At 47.4% G+C, this 18,909-nt stretch overlaps 2 protein-coding genes across 13 annotated transcripts in view; one reads left to right on the top strand and one right to left on the bottom strand.

Annotated features, from left to right (window-relative positions):
* Positions 1-15,197, top strand: part of GPSM2 (G protein signaling modulator 2) — a 62,188-nt gene extending 46,991 nt beyond the window's left edge. For 6 of the 7 annotated variants that reach the window (XM_039484502.1, XM_039484503.1, XM_039484500.1 and 3 more), the window contains 4 exons: positions 1,247-1,423; positions 2,762-2,918; positions 3,072-3,289; positions 14,087-15,197. In XM_039484502.1, the coding sequence (XP_039340436.1) occupies positions 1,247-1,423; positions 2,762-2,918; positions 3,072-3,289; positions 14,087-14,263 (729 nt within the window). In that variant the 3' untranslated portion in view covers positions 14,264-15,197. Of the gene's footprint in view, positions 1-1,246; positions 1,424-2,761; positions 2,919-3,071; positions 3,290-3,660; positions 3,722-14,086 lie in introns of all 7 variants that reach the window. The other variant, XM_039484505.1, reaches the window with a different exon arrangement.
* Positions 15,198-15,345: 148 nt separating this feature from the next.
* The window catches only part of CLCC1 (chloride channel CLIC like 1), a 33,479-nt gene continuing 29,915 nt past the window's right edge, over positions 15,346-18,909 (bottom strand). For 3 of the 6 annotated variants that reach the window (XM_039484507.1, XM_039484506.1, XM_039484508.1), the window contains exons 12-13: positions 18,524-18,838; positions 15,356-15,483 (exon numbers count right to left, since the gene is read on the bottom strand). In XM_039484507.1, the coding sequence (XP_039340441.1) occupies positions 15,436-15,483; positions 18,524-18,838 (363 nt within the window). In that variant the 3' untranslated portion in view covers positions 15,356-15,435. Of the gene's footprint in view, positions 15,484-18,523; positions 18,839-18,909 lie in introns of all 6 variants that reach the window. The other 3 variants (XM_039484509.1, XM_039484510.1, XR_005583657.1) reach the window with 3 other exon arrangements.

The following is an 18,909-nucleotide window of genomic DNA, read 5'->3' as shown; positions in this document are numbered from 1 at the left end:
AAAACTAAATATCACAGCATAGCTGTAACAAAGGATTTCCTTTGAAATACTACACTTATAAACTCAAGAGGAGGAGTTTAATTGAGGGATGAGGTTCCAAAGGCATAATGGGGGGAAAGCCCAGCTTCAGAGCCTGCTTTTAGGAGTTTAGATAAGGCCAAAAGCAGAGGATCTGAAAGACCTTAAGATATGGCTAGAATATCCAACATGAAGAGACTGTACAAATAAGAAGGCGTTAGTGACAGCCAATGAATGGCTTTGTCAGAACCAGAATATTTGTTTAGTCTTTATAAGCTTCTAATGCAGCTGTACATAATTATGTCAAGAGGGCAAAAAATACTGGCACACTGACCTCTGAGTAGGAATCTGCCTTATAGCATTAACAAATTTAGGTCCCTGATATCCTTCTGTTTTGGCAGCCACCTCTGCTTTCAGAGCCATGCTGCTACTGTTGTCTGGCATATATGTAACAAGGGAGAAGTCTGATTTTAAAATTCAGCTGCACAGCTTCCCTATGAAAAAGCTCTAAAAGGCTCCTATGTCATCACAACGTACAGTCAACCTCTGCCAGAGGGTGTTGTGAAGGCCAAGACTATAATAGGGTTAAAAAAAGAACTAAATAAGTTCATGGAGGATAGATCCATCAATGGCTGTTAGCCAGGATGGGCAGGGATGCAAAACCATGTGCTGAGTTGTCCCCTAGCCTTTGTTTGCCAGAAGCAGGGAATGGGCAACACAGGATGGATCACTTACTGATTACCTTTTCTGTTCATTCCCTCTGAAGCACCTGGCATTGGCCATGTTGGAAGGCAGGACACAGGGCTAGATGGACCATTGGTCTGACCCAGTATGGCCATTCTTATGTTCCTTATGTTAAGGGGTTTGACTTTCTGAGGAAAAGACAAGTTTACTTAAAAAATGCTCTAGCATTTTTATTTACAGCTTAAGTTACAGTTCTAAATTTCACTGACAGTACTGAAAGATTTTAATTCTATTACTCTCTCTGAATGGAATGTTCTTTCTTTCATTCACTGACATTGAGCTAATTTCCTATTGTATATTAGCGATAATAAGGGACTCCATAGTCACATGTCAGGTGATGTAACCTAACAGTTAAATTTTGTTCATCCATCTAAAGGAAACACATAATCTAGAGATTCTTCACTGATGGGAAGTGAAGCTAGTTAGATGATAGGCAGAAGCATATGTAAAGAAGGCTTGTTTCATCTGACTCTTGTTTTCTTAGATTCAGAACTGGAACAGTGACATTCTTGCTAAACAGAAACCCCTGGTTGCCAAACCTTCAGCAAAGCTGCACTTTGTAAATCGACTAAAAGGCAAAAAGTACAAAAATGGTACATCCTCCAAAGTTCTGCAGGATGCTAGTAATTCTATTGATCATCGACTTCTAAGCTCTCAGAGGGTATGTTTGGAGAACTAAAGCCTAAACAGGTTTAATTGTTTGCTTGGTGAAAATTTCTAAGTTACAAATGAGTGCTCATTTCTGGAGTTGTGTTAATTTTAGTTCTTATTGTTCACTTGATCAGAAAAAAGTGATTAAAGTATAGTAACTCCCGCGCTTAACGTTGTAGTTATGTTCCTGAAAAATGCTACTTAAAGCAAAACGATGTTAAGCGAATCCAATTTCCCCATAAAAATTAATGTAAATAGGGGAGATTAGGTTCCAGGGAATTTTTTTTGCCAGACAAGACTCCTATCACACACACACAAACAAGATAAGTTTTAAACAAACAGTTTAATACTGTACACAGCAATGATAATTGTGAAGTTTGGTTGAGGTGGTGGGAAGAGGGTGGGCTATTTCCCAGGGGAATGCCTTACTGCTAAATGATGAACTAGCACTTGGCTGAGCCCTAAAGGGTTAACACATTGTTAATGTAGCCTCATACTCTACAAGGCAGCACGAATGGAGGGAGGAGACACAGCATGATGAGAGAGACAGAGACTCACACTCTGTGTGTGTGTGTGTGTGTGTGTGTGTGTGTGTGTGTGTGTGTGTGTGTGTGAGAGAGAGAGAGAGACACACACACACACACACACACCGTGTGTTGAGACGCGCATCGCCCCTTTAGGTACGCTGAGCCCACTGTAAATACATTGCCTTTTTAAGTAGATCAGCAAGTTGAGACAGCAGCTGCCAGCAAGCGCTCTCCGTGTGCGTCCCCCCCGGAGATGAGGTATGGGAGAGGGGGACACCCTGACATAGCACCCCTTTTCTCCTTGCCCCACCCTGCACAGCAAACAGGAGGCTCCTGGGAGCAGCTCCAAGGCAGAGGGTGGGAGCAGCAACGAAACAACTTTAACTGTATGATGTTGAGTGAGGAGTTACTGTACAGAACTAGCTTTGTCATATATATGTTCAATTTCGTGTTAAATTGGAAAGAAGTGAAGTAAAAAAAAATTAAGTTACCTTGATCAAGGTCAGAGGAAAGAATCTCATTGTGATATTAAGAACTAGAGCAGCAACTGGAAACATGTCTCTGACTTATACCTGGCAGCTTTATTTTCCTGGTGACTACTAACTCTGCCATATAATGCTCACGTTTCAATTGTTTTAAAAGATCTTCCGCAAGTGGGCTTGTTTTGTTGACTTGATCACCTTCCATTGTAACATTGTGTTTAAACAATATCCAAATATCAAACATGACCGGATTAAACTGCCACGGCTTCTGCATTACAGTTCAATAGGGGACAATTGTAATCCAACGTTTCCCTGACTCTCTCTTGCCTATCTTTTCAGAAAAACAGTCCTGATATGACTGGAGATGAAGGGTTCTTTGACTTGCTGAGCCGGTTTCAAAGCAACAGGATGGATGATCAGAGATGCTGTTTCCAGGAGAAGAGCAGAATGACAGCTGCAGCAGCATCCTCCACCCCACCTAAAACAATGAGAAAATGTACATATTTTTGATTGTTTGAAAAAATCTACCCAAATCACGTGCCTCTGTCTTGGGTTGATGTCAGTCTTTTAAACTGTTCTAACACACAAGATTTACTGTTCCAAGGCACATTTCCAGACTAACTTGTTTGCTTTCTCCTTCCACCTTCAGCCTTTTCTACTTCCATGGTCTCACCGCACACTGATGAATTTTTAGATCTTCTTGCAAGCTCACAGAGCCGCCGCCTAGATGATCAACGAGCCAGCTTTAGCAATTTACCTGGGCTTCGTCTCAATCAGCACAACAGTCAGTCAGTCCTTGGCCATCTAATGGCCAGCAACAACAGAGAATCAGATGATGACTTCTTTGATATCTTAATAAAATGTCAAGTAAGTCAGTAAGAACGGTATGTGGAAAAAATGCTGCTCAGTTACATGGGATGGGGCTATTACATTACACTGAGGGTCAAAAAAACTGGGTGTCCATGTAATTTGCCCCCCCAGGGCCTCATTTACTGCATCTCAAAAATGGGGATGTCTAGATCTGTAGAGCACTTGGCAATTGATGTATGAAAAGCATTCTAAAAGTGCTAGGTGCTGTAATATTTGCAGAGTTGAATAAAACCTCACTGAATTTTCTCTCCAGGTTTTTAACTTATGTCACTGCACTCTTTACACTCAACATCAGTAAGACTCTTGATACTAGAAATATTAGGCTCTAAATTCAATATGTGAATGAAACTTCCTATTTAATCTTTCAGAATATACTGAAATGATGAGTACATCGAGGTTCTTTGACTGCTTGCTCATGTCAATTCCATGGTAGGTGTGCGTGCGCAACTTGAACACTTGCTGGATGTTTTTTCCTTAGTGGTAGCTGTAGGGGCTGGCCCTATTGGAGCCTGTGCTTATGTGCCAGTATAATGGGCGGTGCAAGGCCCCCCCCGCTCTCTGTTCCTTCTTACTGCACGGGACGGTTGCTGGAGTGTTTCTTGCCTTGCAAGCTTTCCGGTGGGTTTTGGACTTTGTTGTTCTGTATATAGTTAAAAGTTTAGTTGTTAGCTGTACTTAGTTAAGGTAGATAGCAGTCCCATATCAGGATGTTGTCATAAGAATAGGGCATGCCCTAGTCCCTGGGTTTCAAACCGTCTGTTGCCTGCGTTAAGTCCATGCCAGTGAAAGACCCCCATTCGAGCTGCTTAAAGTGCCTCAGGGAAGCCCACGTTAAGGATGGGTGCAAAATTTGCAGGGCTTCAGGACATGCACAGAAAAGGACAGGGACATTTGTTTGAAGGCCCTGTTAATGGAAGCAGCCCTTAGACTGACCTTGGAGTTGTGCTGCTCTGATTTTGCACTGAGCAATCAGCCTGGGTACAGAGCACTCCCCCGGCACCATTCACCATTTTCAGTGCCAAGGAAGAGGCACAAGAAACTGGACAGCAAAAGAGGGTGCTCCCCAGTGCCAAAGAGGGATAGGTGGGGAGTGACTGACAAGGTGATACCCGTGCCGGGCCTCTTGTCCTCCTCAGAGCTGCAGTCTGTGGCGGTGACTCCACCCAGGGCAACAAGCCCAGTCCAGGACTCAACACTGACTCCTGGGAGCAGTTAGGGCACCCTACACCTGTGAGCCCCATCAACACCGGAAGCATTGCAGGCAGCAAGGGATCTAATGTCCCCTCTGGTGCTGCCCATGCCCTGAGATCCCCAACTGGCTTCCTCAGAGTTGTTGACGGTGACCCCCACCAGAGAAAGACCCTCCATGTGCCCACCTCAATGGTCTCTGACACGCCACTGGACTCCAGCTTCACAGCACTGATCCCCTCTTCGTGACACATATCCACGGTCCCATGTCAATGGTCACTGGCTCCACAGCACGTCTCCGGCTCCCCTGTCATAGCCGACAGGCAGACGTGGCAATGGCTCCACGGCAGGAATTCTCGTCAGAGGCTGGGGATGAATCCATCCTGAGGAGACACCAGCATCAGCCTTTCACATCAGACTTTGGCGCCAGACCTTCTGCAGATGCTTGGCCCCTGGAGCAGTGGTTGGCGCAATGGCAACACTGGAACCTGTGGGGGTTCCTCTGACACCAGGTTCCTACTCCCAGCTGTCATCCTTGGTTGTATCCAAGAGCCGAACCACTGTGCCGCCCCAGCTGGTGCTGGACTCAGACTGCAACCCGGTATCAGGACCCTGGCAGTGGTCCCAGTGGAAGCAACCCCAATAGTGGAGGAGGAACCAGCCCCTCCTATGGTGGTAGCCTCTTCTTCATCGTCCCTAGATGTGGAGGTCGCATGTCCTGCCAACCCACTGCCACCATACGACTTCAGGGTTTATCTAGAGCTCCGTAAACAGGTTGCCATAAGCCGGAGGTGGAGGAGTGCAAGGAGCCCATGGACAGCCTGTTTGACATTTTAGCTGCAGCGGCCCCCTCCAAAGTGGCCCTACCAGTCCATGAAGGGGTGTTGAAACTGGTTAGGGTGCTGTGGCAGATCCCATCTTCCCTGCCTTCGACCTTGAAAAGGGCAGAGAAAAAAAATGTCCCGGCTAAGGGGTTTGAATATATGTACTTGCACCGTCCCCTTTCCAGTTTTTATAGCAGTCTTTAACTTGATAAAGTAGCAACCTGTTCTTCTTCGAGTGATTGCTCATATCCATTCCATGTAGCTGTGTGTGCGCCGCGTGCACGTTCGTCGGAAGACTTTTACCCTAGCAACTCAGTGGGTCGGCTGGGCGCCCCCTGGAGTGGCGCCACCATGGCGCCGGATATATACACCAGCCGACCCACCCACGCCTCAGTTCCTTCTTACCGCCCGTGTCGGTCGTTGGAACAGTGGAGCGCGGCTTAGCTGACCTCCACTTCCCTAGCTACTCGTAGTTTCTCTCGTTAAGTATTGTATATAATTCAGATTTTATAGTTGTAGTTAACTTTGTTTGTAGTATAGTATAGTGTAATTTATTTCACAGGGGTTCGTGGTTTTTCCCCTTCCCCTCACCCGGTGCCGGGTCCGATGCCCGGTCCACAGGGTTTTATAATGCTTGGCCAGCCACAAGCCGATGCTGACAAGAGATCCTCTCCTAATTGCCTCGAGGAATCTCACCTCACAGATAAGTGCCGTATTTGTGAGGCCTTTAATCCGAGAACAAAGGGGAGCGGGACTTTCGTCTCAAGCAGCTCCTGACGGAGGCAGCTCTTGCTCCTCCGCTCTCGGCACTGAGTGCTGGTCAGTCTTCAAGAAGCGCTCCCTCAGCACCGGATCGCCAGTACCGCCAAGGCCTCCAGGCACCGGCCGTCGCTGGCACCGACGTCCGCTCAGCACACATCTCTCTCCTGGAGAATGAAGAGGCTCTGGACTCCTGCTGCGGCCGAGCCGCCTGCTCCGCAGCCCGAGCGCTATGTTAAGTCGGATCGCCCGGCACCGATGTCTGCCGCGGCACCGACAATTTCCGCACCGTTAACTCCGGCCATGCAAGAGCCGTCGAGTCCGGTACTGACACGCTCCCCGGTACGAGCCGCGGTTGAGCTCGCTCTTCAGCTGCGTCAGAGCCGCCTGCTCCGCAGCCGAGCGCTGTACTAGTCGGTCTGCCCAGTTCTGATACCTGCCGCAGCACCGACAATATCGGCACCGTCGACTCCGGCCACGCAAGAGCCGTTCAGTCCAGTGCCTGAACGCTCCCCGGTGCCAGCCATGGTTGAGCTCACTATTCCCTCCACGCCGGAAACATTTCCACAGCGAGGGAGTGATGGTAGTGACAGAGCCTGCGCTGCTTCAACCCCCGGCACCGCCGGTGCGGGTTATATTGTCTATCGGCGAGCCTGTCTTGCTCAGGCCACCCTGCGTCGGCACCACAGAGCGGCACTGTTCACGATCGCGGTCCCGCAGATCTTCTCGGTCCTGTCGCCGAGCCAGGGGCCGGCACTGCTCACGGTCCTGGCACCGTTCCCCATATCGGTACCGGTCGTGCCCGCGGCACCGATCAGCGTCCCGTTCCCGACCTGGTACACTCGGTGCCAATCCAGCTCCCGGCACCGCTCTGGGCACTGGACTCCCGTAGCCGCTCCCGGCTTCGAGCCTCGAGATCTCGGTCAGCCTCCCGGCACTGCTCCGGTCGCAGGTCCCATTCTCGCCTCACGGTACTGATCCCCGGTTCCGCGTCGAGCGCCATGAGCTGGAGACGGAGACTCTGCCCACGGCTGACCCCCATCAGTGGCTGCCCTGTACATCTTGGGTGTGCCATCAGGCCAAAGGCCTACCTGTGATCGCGCTCTGTTCAGTCAGAGCACTGGGTACCAGGGGCGACAGTTAGCCGTCCCCCTCCGACCGGTACGGAGGAAGTCCGGTTCTGCCACCGGATTCCCACATCCCACCGGATCAGGAGGTCGTCCAGGAGCGTGAGCCCACACAGGACCCACTTGTCCCCAGCCTTTGTTCTCCCTCCTCCCCAGATGAGCCAGTGGCAGAAGCGTACTCCTTGGGCCCTCCCCTAATCGGCCTGGGGGCCCATCAGGACCTCCCGAGACGGGTGGCATTCACTATGGATCTCCAAGTGGCCACTATCCTGCCCGTGGGCACGGGAGTCGAATGCATGTGCATGGTATCCTCCAGGGGCGACGGGCACCTATATGTACGTCTTTTCCCCTGTTCCCTTGTCATCTACTCCGTCAATCAGACGCAACGCCATGGCCTACAGGGACCAGCCCCTATGTCCAAGGGGGCTAGGCGAATGGACTTCCTGGGCCATAAGATGCACTCGGCAGGCGCTCTGCAACTTTGCGTAGCAAACCAGCAAGCCCTGCTTAGCCATTACTATGGACGGCGGTGGGAGAATTTACGGAGTCGGTTTCTCAGATCTCCCGTCAATAGTTTGATGCCCTCCTGGAAAAAGGGCCGAAAGTGGCGAGAGCTTCCCTCCACCCCTTGTTGAATGTAGCCGACTCCGCAGGCACGACTCTGGCCTTGGGTGTTGCCACGAGGTGCATTTCATGGCTCCAGTTATCAAGCCTTCCCTAGCAGCTGCTGCACACTATACAGGACTTGTCCTTCAATGACAAAGGCCTGTTCTCAAAGCTGACCCTAGGCTGCAAGGCCCAAAGGACAGCGAGGTCACTATGCACTCCCTCTCGGCATGTACATGCCGATGTCTCACTGCCGACCTTTCCGCCAGCCTCAACGCCCTTACCCTGTGCCTAGACAACGACAGGGCTTTGCCAGCAGGCGACGCTGAGGCAGTCGTAGGCGTTGGTCGGGACCCCTAAGGGGCCAAAAATCAGGGTCCTCCCAACCACCAATCGAGCAAAACCTATCCCTCCTCGTCCCTCTTAGGGACCCCTCTCACGAGCAATTCCTCTTGCACGAGGCACGGGCGCTCCTCACCATCGGAGCTATAGAGGAGGTTCCACCGACAAAAGGGACAAAAGGTTCTAGCCCCACTAGTTCCTGATCCCCAAGGTGAAGGGAGGTCTCAGACCTATCCTAGACCTGCGGAAGCTCAACAAGTATGATATACCTGGAGTTCCGCATGGTATCCATGGGGACCGTCATCCCATCCTTGGATCCCGGAGACTGGTATGCCACCCTCAATATGAAGGGCGCGTATTTTCACGTCGCCATTTATCCTTCGCACAGAAGGTATCTCCGGTTTGTGGCCAACCGTCATTTCCAGTTTACGGTCCTCCCGGTCGGCCTCTATACAGCCCCCGGTGTATTCACGGTGTCTGGCTGTAGTCGCCGCCCTCTCTGCCACCGTCGGATACACATTCTCCATATCTGGACGATTGGCTCATTCCAGGGGCCACCGGGGCCCAAGCTACCACTCGTGTGGGCGTCGATGAGGTCCTATTTCTGTGTTTAGGTCTGATGATCCATATAGCGAAATCCACCCTGATTCCCACTCAGGGAATAGACTTAACTGCGGCCACCCTGGACTTCAGTATCGCACAGCCTGCTTACCTACGCCTTGCTTTCACGCGATGGTAACCATTGTACAAGGTCTACAGACCTTCCCGGTAACTTTGGCTTGAACGTGCCTAGGTTTTCTGGGCCACATGGCTGCCTGCACGTGCGTAACCGAGCATGCCAGGCTTCGCCTCCGTACACTTTAATCGTGACTCACCTCAGTGTACCACTCGGCCAGAGACAGCATGGTCATGGTCGCCTTGATCCTCCCGAGCGCCCTAGGCTCCCTCGACTGGGGGTCGATGCCCTCCCTGATGTGCGCAGGAGGGCTGTTTCATCCACTTCACCCTCGGTGCCCCTCATGATGGACGCCCCCATCTCTTCGCTGGGATGCTCACTTGGGTCAGTTTCCCATTCCAGACCTTTGGTTGGTTCAACAGCTGCCCTTGCACATCAATGTCCGGGACTGGAAAGCAGTCTGCCTTGTATACCAGGCGCTTCAGCAGCACCTACAAGGCTTTTGTGTCTCAGTGTTCACAGACAACACAACGGACACCCGTTGCATGAACAAGCACGGAGGAGCACGGTCCTCCTCTCTTTGCAGGGAGCTATTCAGCTCCGAGACTCCTGCACAGGTCAATTGACGGACCTGGTAGCGTCCTTTCTCCTAGGGGTCCGGAACACTTGGGCGGATCGCCTCAGCAGTTCCTTCTTGTCTCTCAAGTGGTTGATTCCTCCGGATGTTACCCATTACGTTTCCGGAACTTCACTCTTGCGGAAATGGAACGAGAGAGAAGTTCTGCTCATGCCAAGGCCTCTCCCCGGCCTCAACCTTGGCTGCTTTTCTGATGCCGTGGACGAGCCGTTGGCCGTCCACTTTCCCACCGCTCCTGCTGGTTCGCAAGGTCCTGCTAACACTCCGCAGGGACAGAGCGCATCTGATCATGATCGCTCCAGCATGGTCCAGGCAGCACTGCTACACCATGTTGCTACACCTGTCGGTAGCCAACCGATTCCCCTGCCTCTTTGCCAGACCTCATAACGCTGGATCACGGCAAACTTTACCACCTAGACCTGCAATCCCTGCACATCGCCGCATGCCTGCTGGGGCCTAAACCAAGCCGAGTTACATTGTTCTGCCTCGGTTCTACAGGATTCTCCTGGGTGGTAGGAAGCCTTCCACTCAGTTAACGTATCTGCCCAACTGGCAGTCTTTCTCTTGCTGCTACGAAACACAGTTTCCCCCCCACAGAGGTTCCGATCTATTTCCTCTGGGATTGTCTATGATCTTCTAACAGCAGCGCCTGGCGCAGTTCATCATTAAGGGTGCACTTGGCAGCTGTCTCTGCCTTCCTCCCAAGGGAGAGTGGCCGCTTCATATTCTCACACGCTGTGGTTTCTAGGTTCCTCAAGGGCTTGGGGCATTTATGCCCCCAGGTTCGCCGCCCCACCAACTCCTGGGTCTTCAACCTGGTTATAAGCAAACTTATGCCTGCTCCATTCGAGCCACTGACAACATGCTCGCTGAGATACCCGTCCTGAGGGACAGCTTTTTCCTTGTAGCCTTTGCATCGGCTGGACAAGTCTCCGAGCTTCGGGCTCTCACAGTGGACCCACGGTGCACTATGTTGCATAAGGACAAGGGGCGGTTGTGACCACGTCCGGCCTTCCTCCCTAAGGTGCTGTTGACCTTTCATATCATCCGGGATATCTTCCTTCTGGTCTTCTCTCCCAAACCCCATTCATCGCGACGGGAGCGCATTTGCCCTCCCTAGACGTCCGTAGGGCGCTCGCTTTTTATGTCGAGCGGACAAGCCTTTTTGTATGCCCCCAACTCTTCGTTGTATTGGCAGACCGCATGAAGGGTCTGCCTGTCTCCTCCCAGAGCTTTCCATCTTGGGTGACGTCAAGCTTTTGCACCTCCTGTGACTTGGCCCATGTTCCGTCGAGCCAACCTTACTGCTCGTTTCACCAGGGCTCAGGCTTCTTCTGCTGCCTTTCCGACTCACATACCCTTCCAGGGGCTATGTCATGCTACTACCTGGTCCTCTATCCGGACCTTTGCCTCTTTGGTCTAACTGTCCAGAGATGATGCAGCCTTTGGCTCAGCAGTTTGCATTCTGCAACATCTCACTCCGACCCCACCGCCTACGTAAGGCTTGGGAATCACCTACATGGAATGGATATGAGCAATCACTCGAAGAAGAAAAAACGGTTACTTACCTTTGTAACTGTTGTTCTTCGAGATGTGTTGCTCATATCCATTCCAAACCCACCCTCCTTCCCCACTGTCGGAGTAGCCAGCAAGAAGGAACTGAGGAGTGGGTGGGTCGGCTGGTATATATATCCGGCGCCATGGTGGCGCCACTCCAAGGGGCGCCCAGCCGACCCACTGAGTTGCTAGGGTAAAAGTCTTCCGACGAACGTGCACGCAGCGCGCATACACCTACATGGAATGGATATGAGCAACACATCTCAAAGAACAACAGTTACAAAGGTAAGTAACCGTTTTTTTCTACATTACTGCATCTAATTTAGTACAAAATTAGCGATTTTTTAAAGGAATGACTGAAGCATTTTTCCCTGGACATCTTCAGACAGATTTAAACTTCTAGTTTCATTACATTTGCAAGTGAGAGAGAAAATTAAAGCAATAACTAAAACAGTCAACAGTGCCAGTAATGCAAGATGGCTGATTGAAGCTGAAACAACATAATAGTAGCTGCAAGCTTCCATACAAGAAAAATATTCCCATTTAATGCACAATATATACCTGAAAAGAAGAGTTGGTTTCTAAGCGGCAGAAGATGCTGTTCAAGAACAAAGTATTACAAGGTTTCTGGCATTTGCTCAGATAGCAACTAATAAATGCAAACTTCTCTTCTGTAATCCTCCTTAACTTGTGATGTATGGTTGGGTACATTATACTATCTAAACCAAGCTAAGAGGTAAAGTCCAGTACAGTCTCAAGGCACTCTGTGAAAGATGAAAGATTCTTCCACTACTACCATTAGCCTTAAGCTTAATTGGTTAGGTGGCTGACTGAAAAAAGAAGATTGATATCCCAGCTTCCCTGTAATATTCATTGGCACTCTGAGGAAGACTGCGTCTGTATACTTGCATCTAGTTATCATAAGTTTGTGCTTAGTACAAGTAGGACTTTGATTAAAATATGGTATGTATTTCACTTGAAAATCTACACAGAACAACTACATTTACAAAACCATTGAAGGAGGTGTTGAAGGATTTTAATGGATTTCAGCTGTCAGTCTGAGTTGAAATCTGTCTTGATCTAGTTAACAAAACTGGAACCTCATAAGGACAACACTTTTTAATACAGAGAAGCTATGAAATATTTCTTCCACTTAGTTAACATGAGTGATCCGAAATAAAGGTCAGGCTGGGTCCAGAACAGAAAGAGGATTAAATGGAATGTAATCATTAGTTCCTTTTCTTAACACTGAAGAGCCTGAATTCTACCCTAAATCTGTCGCAGTAGCCACAGAAGTGCCACACTTTGCATCAGACTGATGGCTATTTGTGGAAATAAAGTTAGAGGATATTGTGTAGACTTCTATTCAGTTTTAAAAATAACTGCACACTCCTGTGCAGTCAGTACAGCAGCACATTGCTGTAGTTAAACCATTGCAATAGGCTAGATGCTTTAAAATAAGTTGGTAAAAATGTGCCTGTATCCAAAGGAAGGAAGAAATATAATAGGTAGCTAGTATCCTGGTGATTCCTACTGATGTTGTGTGTGTTTTGTAGAATCGCCTGCTATCCATTCTGTATAATGTGTACTTTCATGTTGGAATGGCAGATATATTTAAGGTGGTGCAGGTGTTTTTCTTATCAAGCCTTTGTGGGGTCTTACACTTAGTCCAGGAAAATGATTTGGAGTTTTTCCAGTGTGAGGAAAATATTTACATCCCCTGTTGGAGATAATGGGGGTTGCACAGGATGAAGTCCACAGCAGAATTTGGTGCTAGGAAAATTACTACTGTTTAGTCCAGCACTACTTGGGCACATTTTAAATGTTGTTACGGCCAGAGAAGGAGGGATGTAAAACAGTCTCCTCAGAATCATAGAACCATAAGGTTAGAAGGGACGGCAAGGGTCATATAGATGCAAGCTTTGTTGTCTAATCCATTCAAGACCGATGGCTATCCAGCTTCCTTTTGAAAACCTACAGTAAAGGAGCTTCTACATCCTCCCTAGGCAGTCTGAGGTAGAATGTAAAATCTGTTATGATGAGAAGACTGCTGTAAGAAATGACTAAAGTGCATGGCGGGAGACAATACAGATATACTTACAGAAACTATTGTGAAGCCAGATAAGCTTTACCACTTCAGTTTGCTCAATCTGTTTTACTGTGCTTTTAAGTAAAAATAGCAAAACAAGAGAATCTGTAGCTAAAAAAAATTTAAACTAGAGGGTCCCACCCACCTGTCCACTGCTAGCAGTGGAGTTGGATCAGAGCCAGAATTAACTGCTTCTTCATCTTTTATGTAAGATGCAACTGTACATAAACTAATCCTCGTTAAGGATCCTGCTACAGTGGCATTTAGTTTAATGTTTTTTAAATAAATGTTTCTTCTTCCATTCCCCTCCTGTTTGATTTTCCATTTTATTCCTGAGTTACAGAGTTAAACACATAGCTGAAGCCTTTTGCAATTGTATTCTACTTTATTAACTATAGGAGTGATGTCAAAAAATCAGAAAATCAAATTGGGAATGGAAATTAATGCTCTCTTACATGCCCTCATGTAAGGGATGAATGGCACTAATAAGGATGAGGGAGAGTCTAGTTTCCATATAGATAGAAAATAGGAATACAAAATATTCCCCTGCAAAACAGGTTATTCTTTTAATACTTACTACTCACACCTCAACGGGCTCACCAGAACCTAAATCACATTGTTAACTTAGTACACAAATCTAATACAGGATGTTTTTGATGAGACATCTTCAATGGGTATGTTACAGTATTTCCCCTCAAACTGCTAGAGGGGAGGGAGGAGTTTGAACTGCCTGCACACAGGGTAAGGCTATATAACCTTACTATTAACTATGCCAGTATTCTAGATGCAATATTACTATAATTTTATTAAAACCCTGTAGTTTTGCTAATAAGAAATCCTGATGGCTTTTAATGAATCTGTTCCTGTGCATAAAAATAAACTTTCTGCAGTGAGAAAATACAGAATATTAACAATGAAATAGTAAGCGTATCATTGTATGAGCTTCTGACAGGCACTGGTTAAATTTTTATCTCTTGCTAAATCTTTAGGGTTCCAGATTAGATGATCAAAGATGTGCTCCACCATCAACTACCACAAAAGGACCAACTGTACCTGATGAAGATTTCTTCAGCCTTATTTTGAGATCACAGGCCAAGAGAATGGATGAACAGAGAGTCCCTTTACCCTCCAGTATAAAGAGACCAAATCCTACCGAAGACTTTTAGAAAGAGAAGCCTTGTTGGAATTTCAACTACAGCACAAAGATTAGGGGGTCAGATTGTACTGTAATTTTTAACAAAGAATCTGTCACTTTCCTTTGTTTGAAGGGAAAATGACAATATGCCTTTAAAGGAAAAAAGGGTTTTGTAGCACTAATAACATTTGGATATTCAGTTCAAAGTGTATTGTGTAAATAGTTTTACTTTTTAAAAATAGTGCTAGTAAATTGACAGTTGTACATTCCTGTGATCAGTATTCTGCAAAAGGTACAGTCTACAGTTGCTACTACTGCTAGAGATTAACTGTATGTCAAAGCTGAAACGAGTCACTGAGTACTTTCTTTTAACTATCTGAAGTGGATAGCATTGTGATCAGTAAGATGTAGTGTTTAAGGTACTCTGCTTCATTGATTAAACCGGTACAAGTTTATGGCAGTTTAAATTAACAGTAATACAAATTTCATAGTTCTATATATCCTGTTTAAAAAAAAAAAAAAAAAAACTTTCCCAATTTGTATTTTTCTTTTTCCTGGAACGATCAGGTAGTCCCTGGACATTTTTATACCCGTTTTGTTTGTTTTTTTAAAACCCACAAACTGAGGAATAAATTCTCTCTCAGACTGCTTAGTTATTCCTCTTGTGTGTGCATGGAAGCTACTGAAAACCTAACTGGGATTGGAAAAGTCACGCTGCAGACTTGGGTCAGTAAAAGTCTTGTTCTGATGAGCTATTTTGGTATCTGAATTCAGAAAAAAACAATTTCTAGTTTAGTTTAGACACGCTTTCTACTCTATCTCCTAAACACCAAGAGTGCTGGCTTCTCATAGCTTAAATTGAACATCTCACATGCTGGCCACTTTTCTTAAAAAGCTACTTTATTTAAATGCAAAAATAAGCTCTTGCTTTACAACCAGGCTTGGTTTACTTTGAGATACATACATTTGCCTAGTCCTCCATCAAAAGACTTTTATAAACAGCTTCATAGGGGTAGTGTTGAGCCATAAGGAATAAAAATCTGAAGGATGAGAATTCACTAGGAATCCAGTCTTCTTGATTAAGGGGCAAGCACCAGGTAGTCTCTCACTTGCCACCTGGCATTGATAAATTACTGATTCTTTAATTGCTGCACTTTCACCTACACTGGGGTTCCATTGCATCAGGAAAATAAAGCCAGGGAACTAAGGGGTTCCTGGAAGATCTTCAACAGTAGGCTGTTGACCTTGTTCCTGCAATGAGAAGGTTTAAATGTTTAACAAACAGCAAGTGGATCCTGCGGTTCAAAACATTCAACTCTCCTCCCCAAAATGATACAATTACTCCAGTGACGTGACCACCATCTCAGTACAGGGCTCAAAAATGCATTATCCATGGGTCCCATGTTAGAAGGCAAATTTTATTTAAGTTTTGCAAAATAGAAATTGATGTACTGGGTTAGATCAGAGGCTCAGCTATCTAACAGCAACCACTGCCACATGCTTTATAAGGTGCACAACAATCAACAAATCCCACTCAGACGGCTCTAAAATAACCTGCTCATCACCCAGTAGCTGGAATTATGCTCTGAAACAGTTTTAAACCTGTTGAATAACTGCTGGTGTCAATCTATAAAATCCTCTTGCTTCCTAATTTCTGCAACTCAATGGGGCCAGGAGCTATAACTGGCCCTTGAAGAGCTTACTTTTGTACTGTAAGAGAGCAAACCACACATTTTTAGAAAGGGGGCATGGCAACACTCCCTCTAGAACAGTCTCCCTTTCTAGTTCATTGTCTAAAGATTAAAACTATCTGGCCCTATCTAATTCTGCTCACTATTTCTAGATGAAGTGACCACACATGTATACAGTATTCTAAAGGATGTACCACTGGTTTTTAATATGGCATTGGATTGTTTCTTGAACATTCTAATTTTTTTTAACTGAGCTGCAAAACAGGCTAATTACACCCAACTCTTCTTGACAGCCATGTATGAGGAGTTCAAATTATGCCTTTTAATGTCAGATAAAACTGACAAATGTAAGCTAGATTTCAGAGTAGCAGCCATGTTAGTCTGTATCCGCAAAAAGAACAGGAGTACTTGTGGCACCTTCGAGACTAACAAATTTATTTCAGCATGAGCTTTCGTGAGCTACAGCTCACTTCTTCGGATGCATAGAATGGAACACACAGACAGGAGATATTTATACATACAGAGAACATGAAAAGGTGGAAGTTATGCATATCAACAGGAAGAGGCGCATCTCAATTGATTAGACTCTTCCTGTTGGTATGCATACTTCCACCTTTTCATGTTCTCTGTATGTATAAATATCTCCTGTCTGTGTGTTCCATTCTATGCATCCGAAGAAGTGAGCTGTAGCTCACGAAAGCTCATGCTGAAATAAATTTGTTAGTCTCGAAGGTGCCACAAGTACTCCTGTTCTTTTTAAATGTAAGCTAGTGTTACTACCCCTTTCGCTGAGTTTGTTAGGTTCCAGAGGCATCAGGGTTTGCCTAAGTATTTTGTGGTATCTGCAGATTTTCTCAACTTCGTTACCCCCTTGTTCATATGTTAAATACAAAGAGTAATCGAGAACTTTGCTGCACCCCACATAACATTTCACAATGCTGAAAATTAGCCTATCTAAATCTTGGCCTCTCTTCCCATGACAAAGTTGCCTTAGTAACCTCCTGTAAAGGACTTTATCAAATGTTCTCTGAAAGTCAAAATAAATTATACCAAGGTGGGTGTGTTTAAATCTAACCAATTTTGATCTTGTTTTGCATGTGTAGTTTTAGTTATTTCCCCACATCTGGGTATGGAAATTGTATGGCAGGCCATGAATGCTGATGAAAATGGGGGTTGGGCTGTGGGAGGGGGTGCCGACTCTGCGGGTGGAGCCAGAAATTAAGAGGTCAGGGTGTGGAAGGGAGCTCCAGAGAACTGAGGGGGTTTGGCAAGCTGGGCTGCAGGTTCCAGGCAGCGCTCACCTCAAGCATCATGCAAAAGTGCGACCAGGCAGTTCTGCATGCAGCCTGGCCGCAGGCGCGGCCCCCACAACTCCCAGTGACGGGGAACTGCAGAGTTGGGGGGGGGGCTGCATGTGGAGCCCACTGGCTGTCCCTATGTGTAAGAGGGAGAGGGGAGACATGCCTGCCATGCCACTGCTGCTGGGAGCAGCGTGGAGCCACACCATGCGTTGAGCGGGGCAAGCCCCCGACTCCACTCCCTGGTAGGTGCTTGAGGGCCAGATTAAGAGGTTTACACCCCTGCTGTAGGTCTAGCTTTAATCTACAGCCTGCCTTTCCATATAGGAATTTGTCTCTGAACATCTAGAGGGGGACAAAACACTGGTTTTTCAGATAACTGCTCTAGAGAGAGCACTTAGTTAAAGTGCACCACCTTTTTAAACATGAAAATTATAAAAACATCTGTACTGTTAAGTTAAATACACCTCTACCCCGATATAACACTGTCCTCGGGGGAGAAAAAAAAATCTCACCGCATTATAGATGAGACTGCGTTACATCAAACTTGCTTTGACCCCCCCCCCCATTCCTTGTTCCCTGACCACCCCCTTCAGAGACCCCTGTCCCTAATCACCCCCAGGATCCTACCCCCTACCCTATCCCCCTGCTCCCTGTCCCGACTGCTCCGACCACTATCCACACCCCGCACTCACCGGCAGCGCCGGAAAGCGGAGCAACGTGGCTCCAGCCCACTCTACTCCGCCAGCTCCCAGCCACGGCACTCTGCTTCCCACCGCCGGTGAGTGAGGGTAGGTTGGGGAAAGGATACCCCCATACTCACCTGCGGCGCGAAGTGGAGTGCCGCAGCTGGGAGCTGGCGGAGTAGAGCGGGCTGGGGCTGGGCTGCTCTGCTTCCGCCGCTGCCGGTGAGTGCGGGAGGGGATCCCTTCGCCCAAGCCCCCTCCCCTGAGTGACACGGCTGGGGCCAGGGGCGAGGGAAGTAGAGCAGGCTGCTCCTGGCCCCCTGCTAATTGCCCAGGTCACTCTAGGACTGCAAGGCCCCCAAAATTGCCCCCTCCCCGCAGCTCCTGCCTCCTAGACCCTGGGGTGGGGGAGCCCCTGACCGTCCCCGAGACCCTCTGCCCCTTATCCAATGCCCCGGCCCAGCCCCCTTAACACGCTGCTCAGAGCAGAGTGTCAGAACTTTACCGCGCTATACGCGAACCCGTGTTATATCGGGTTGCGTTATATCGGGGTAGAGATGAAAATTGTTCTAGGCTTAGCTTGAAAAACTATTAAAATGCACAATCGTTAACATACACTGGATGCTACCTTGTGATGCTCTTCTCTTTGTGCATCTGGTATATCACCGGCCGGCAGAACTTCAGGACTTCTGTAGCTATTTTGAAGTCTCATGTGAGCCTCTCTCTCTCTGAGAGCATCTCCTCTGTCATAAGGTGCTCTACTGAGGGGACCAACATTCCCTCTGTAATTGGCATCTGAATCACCTGCACTATAATTTATTTGTTCCCAGTGCTGTCTGTCACTTGGAGGAAGTGAAGGAGATGGTTCCTGCTCAGGACTTTTAAAGTCTCTTAATGTAGCAACCGATTTTCCTGCACCATAGCACAAATCCTAAAGAAAAGACACTGTCTCCTTAAGTATTAAGTGTTCACTTTTGCAACTTGCAGTTTTCTTCTCTCTCT

The sequence above is a fragment of the Mauremys reevesii genome, linkage group 8 (assembly GCF_016161935.1).
Source record: "Mauremys reevesii isolate NIE-2019 linkage group 8, ASM1616193v1, whole genome shotgun sequence".
NCBI lineage: Eukaryota > Metazoa > Chordata > Testudines > Geoemydidae > Mauremys > Mauremys reevesii.
The sequence above is the reverse complement of the archived record's forward strand: the minus strand, read 5'-3'. Positions and strand labels throughout refer to the sequence as shown.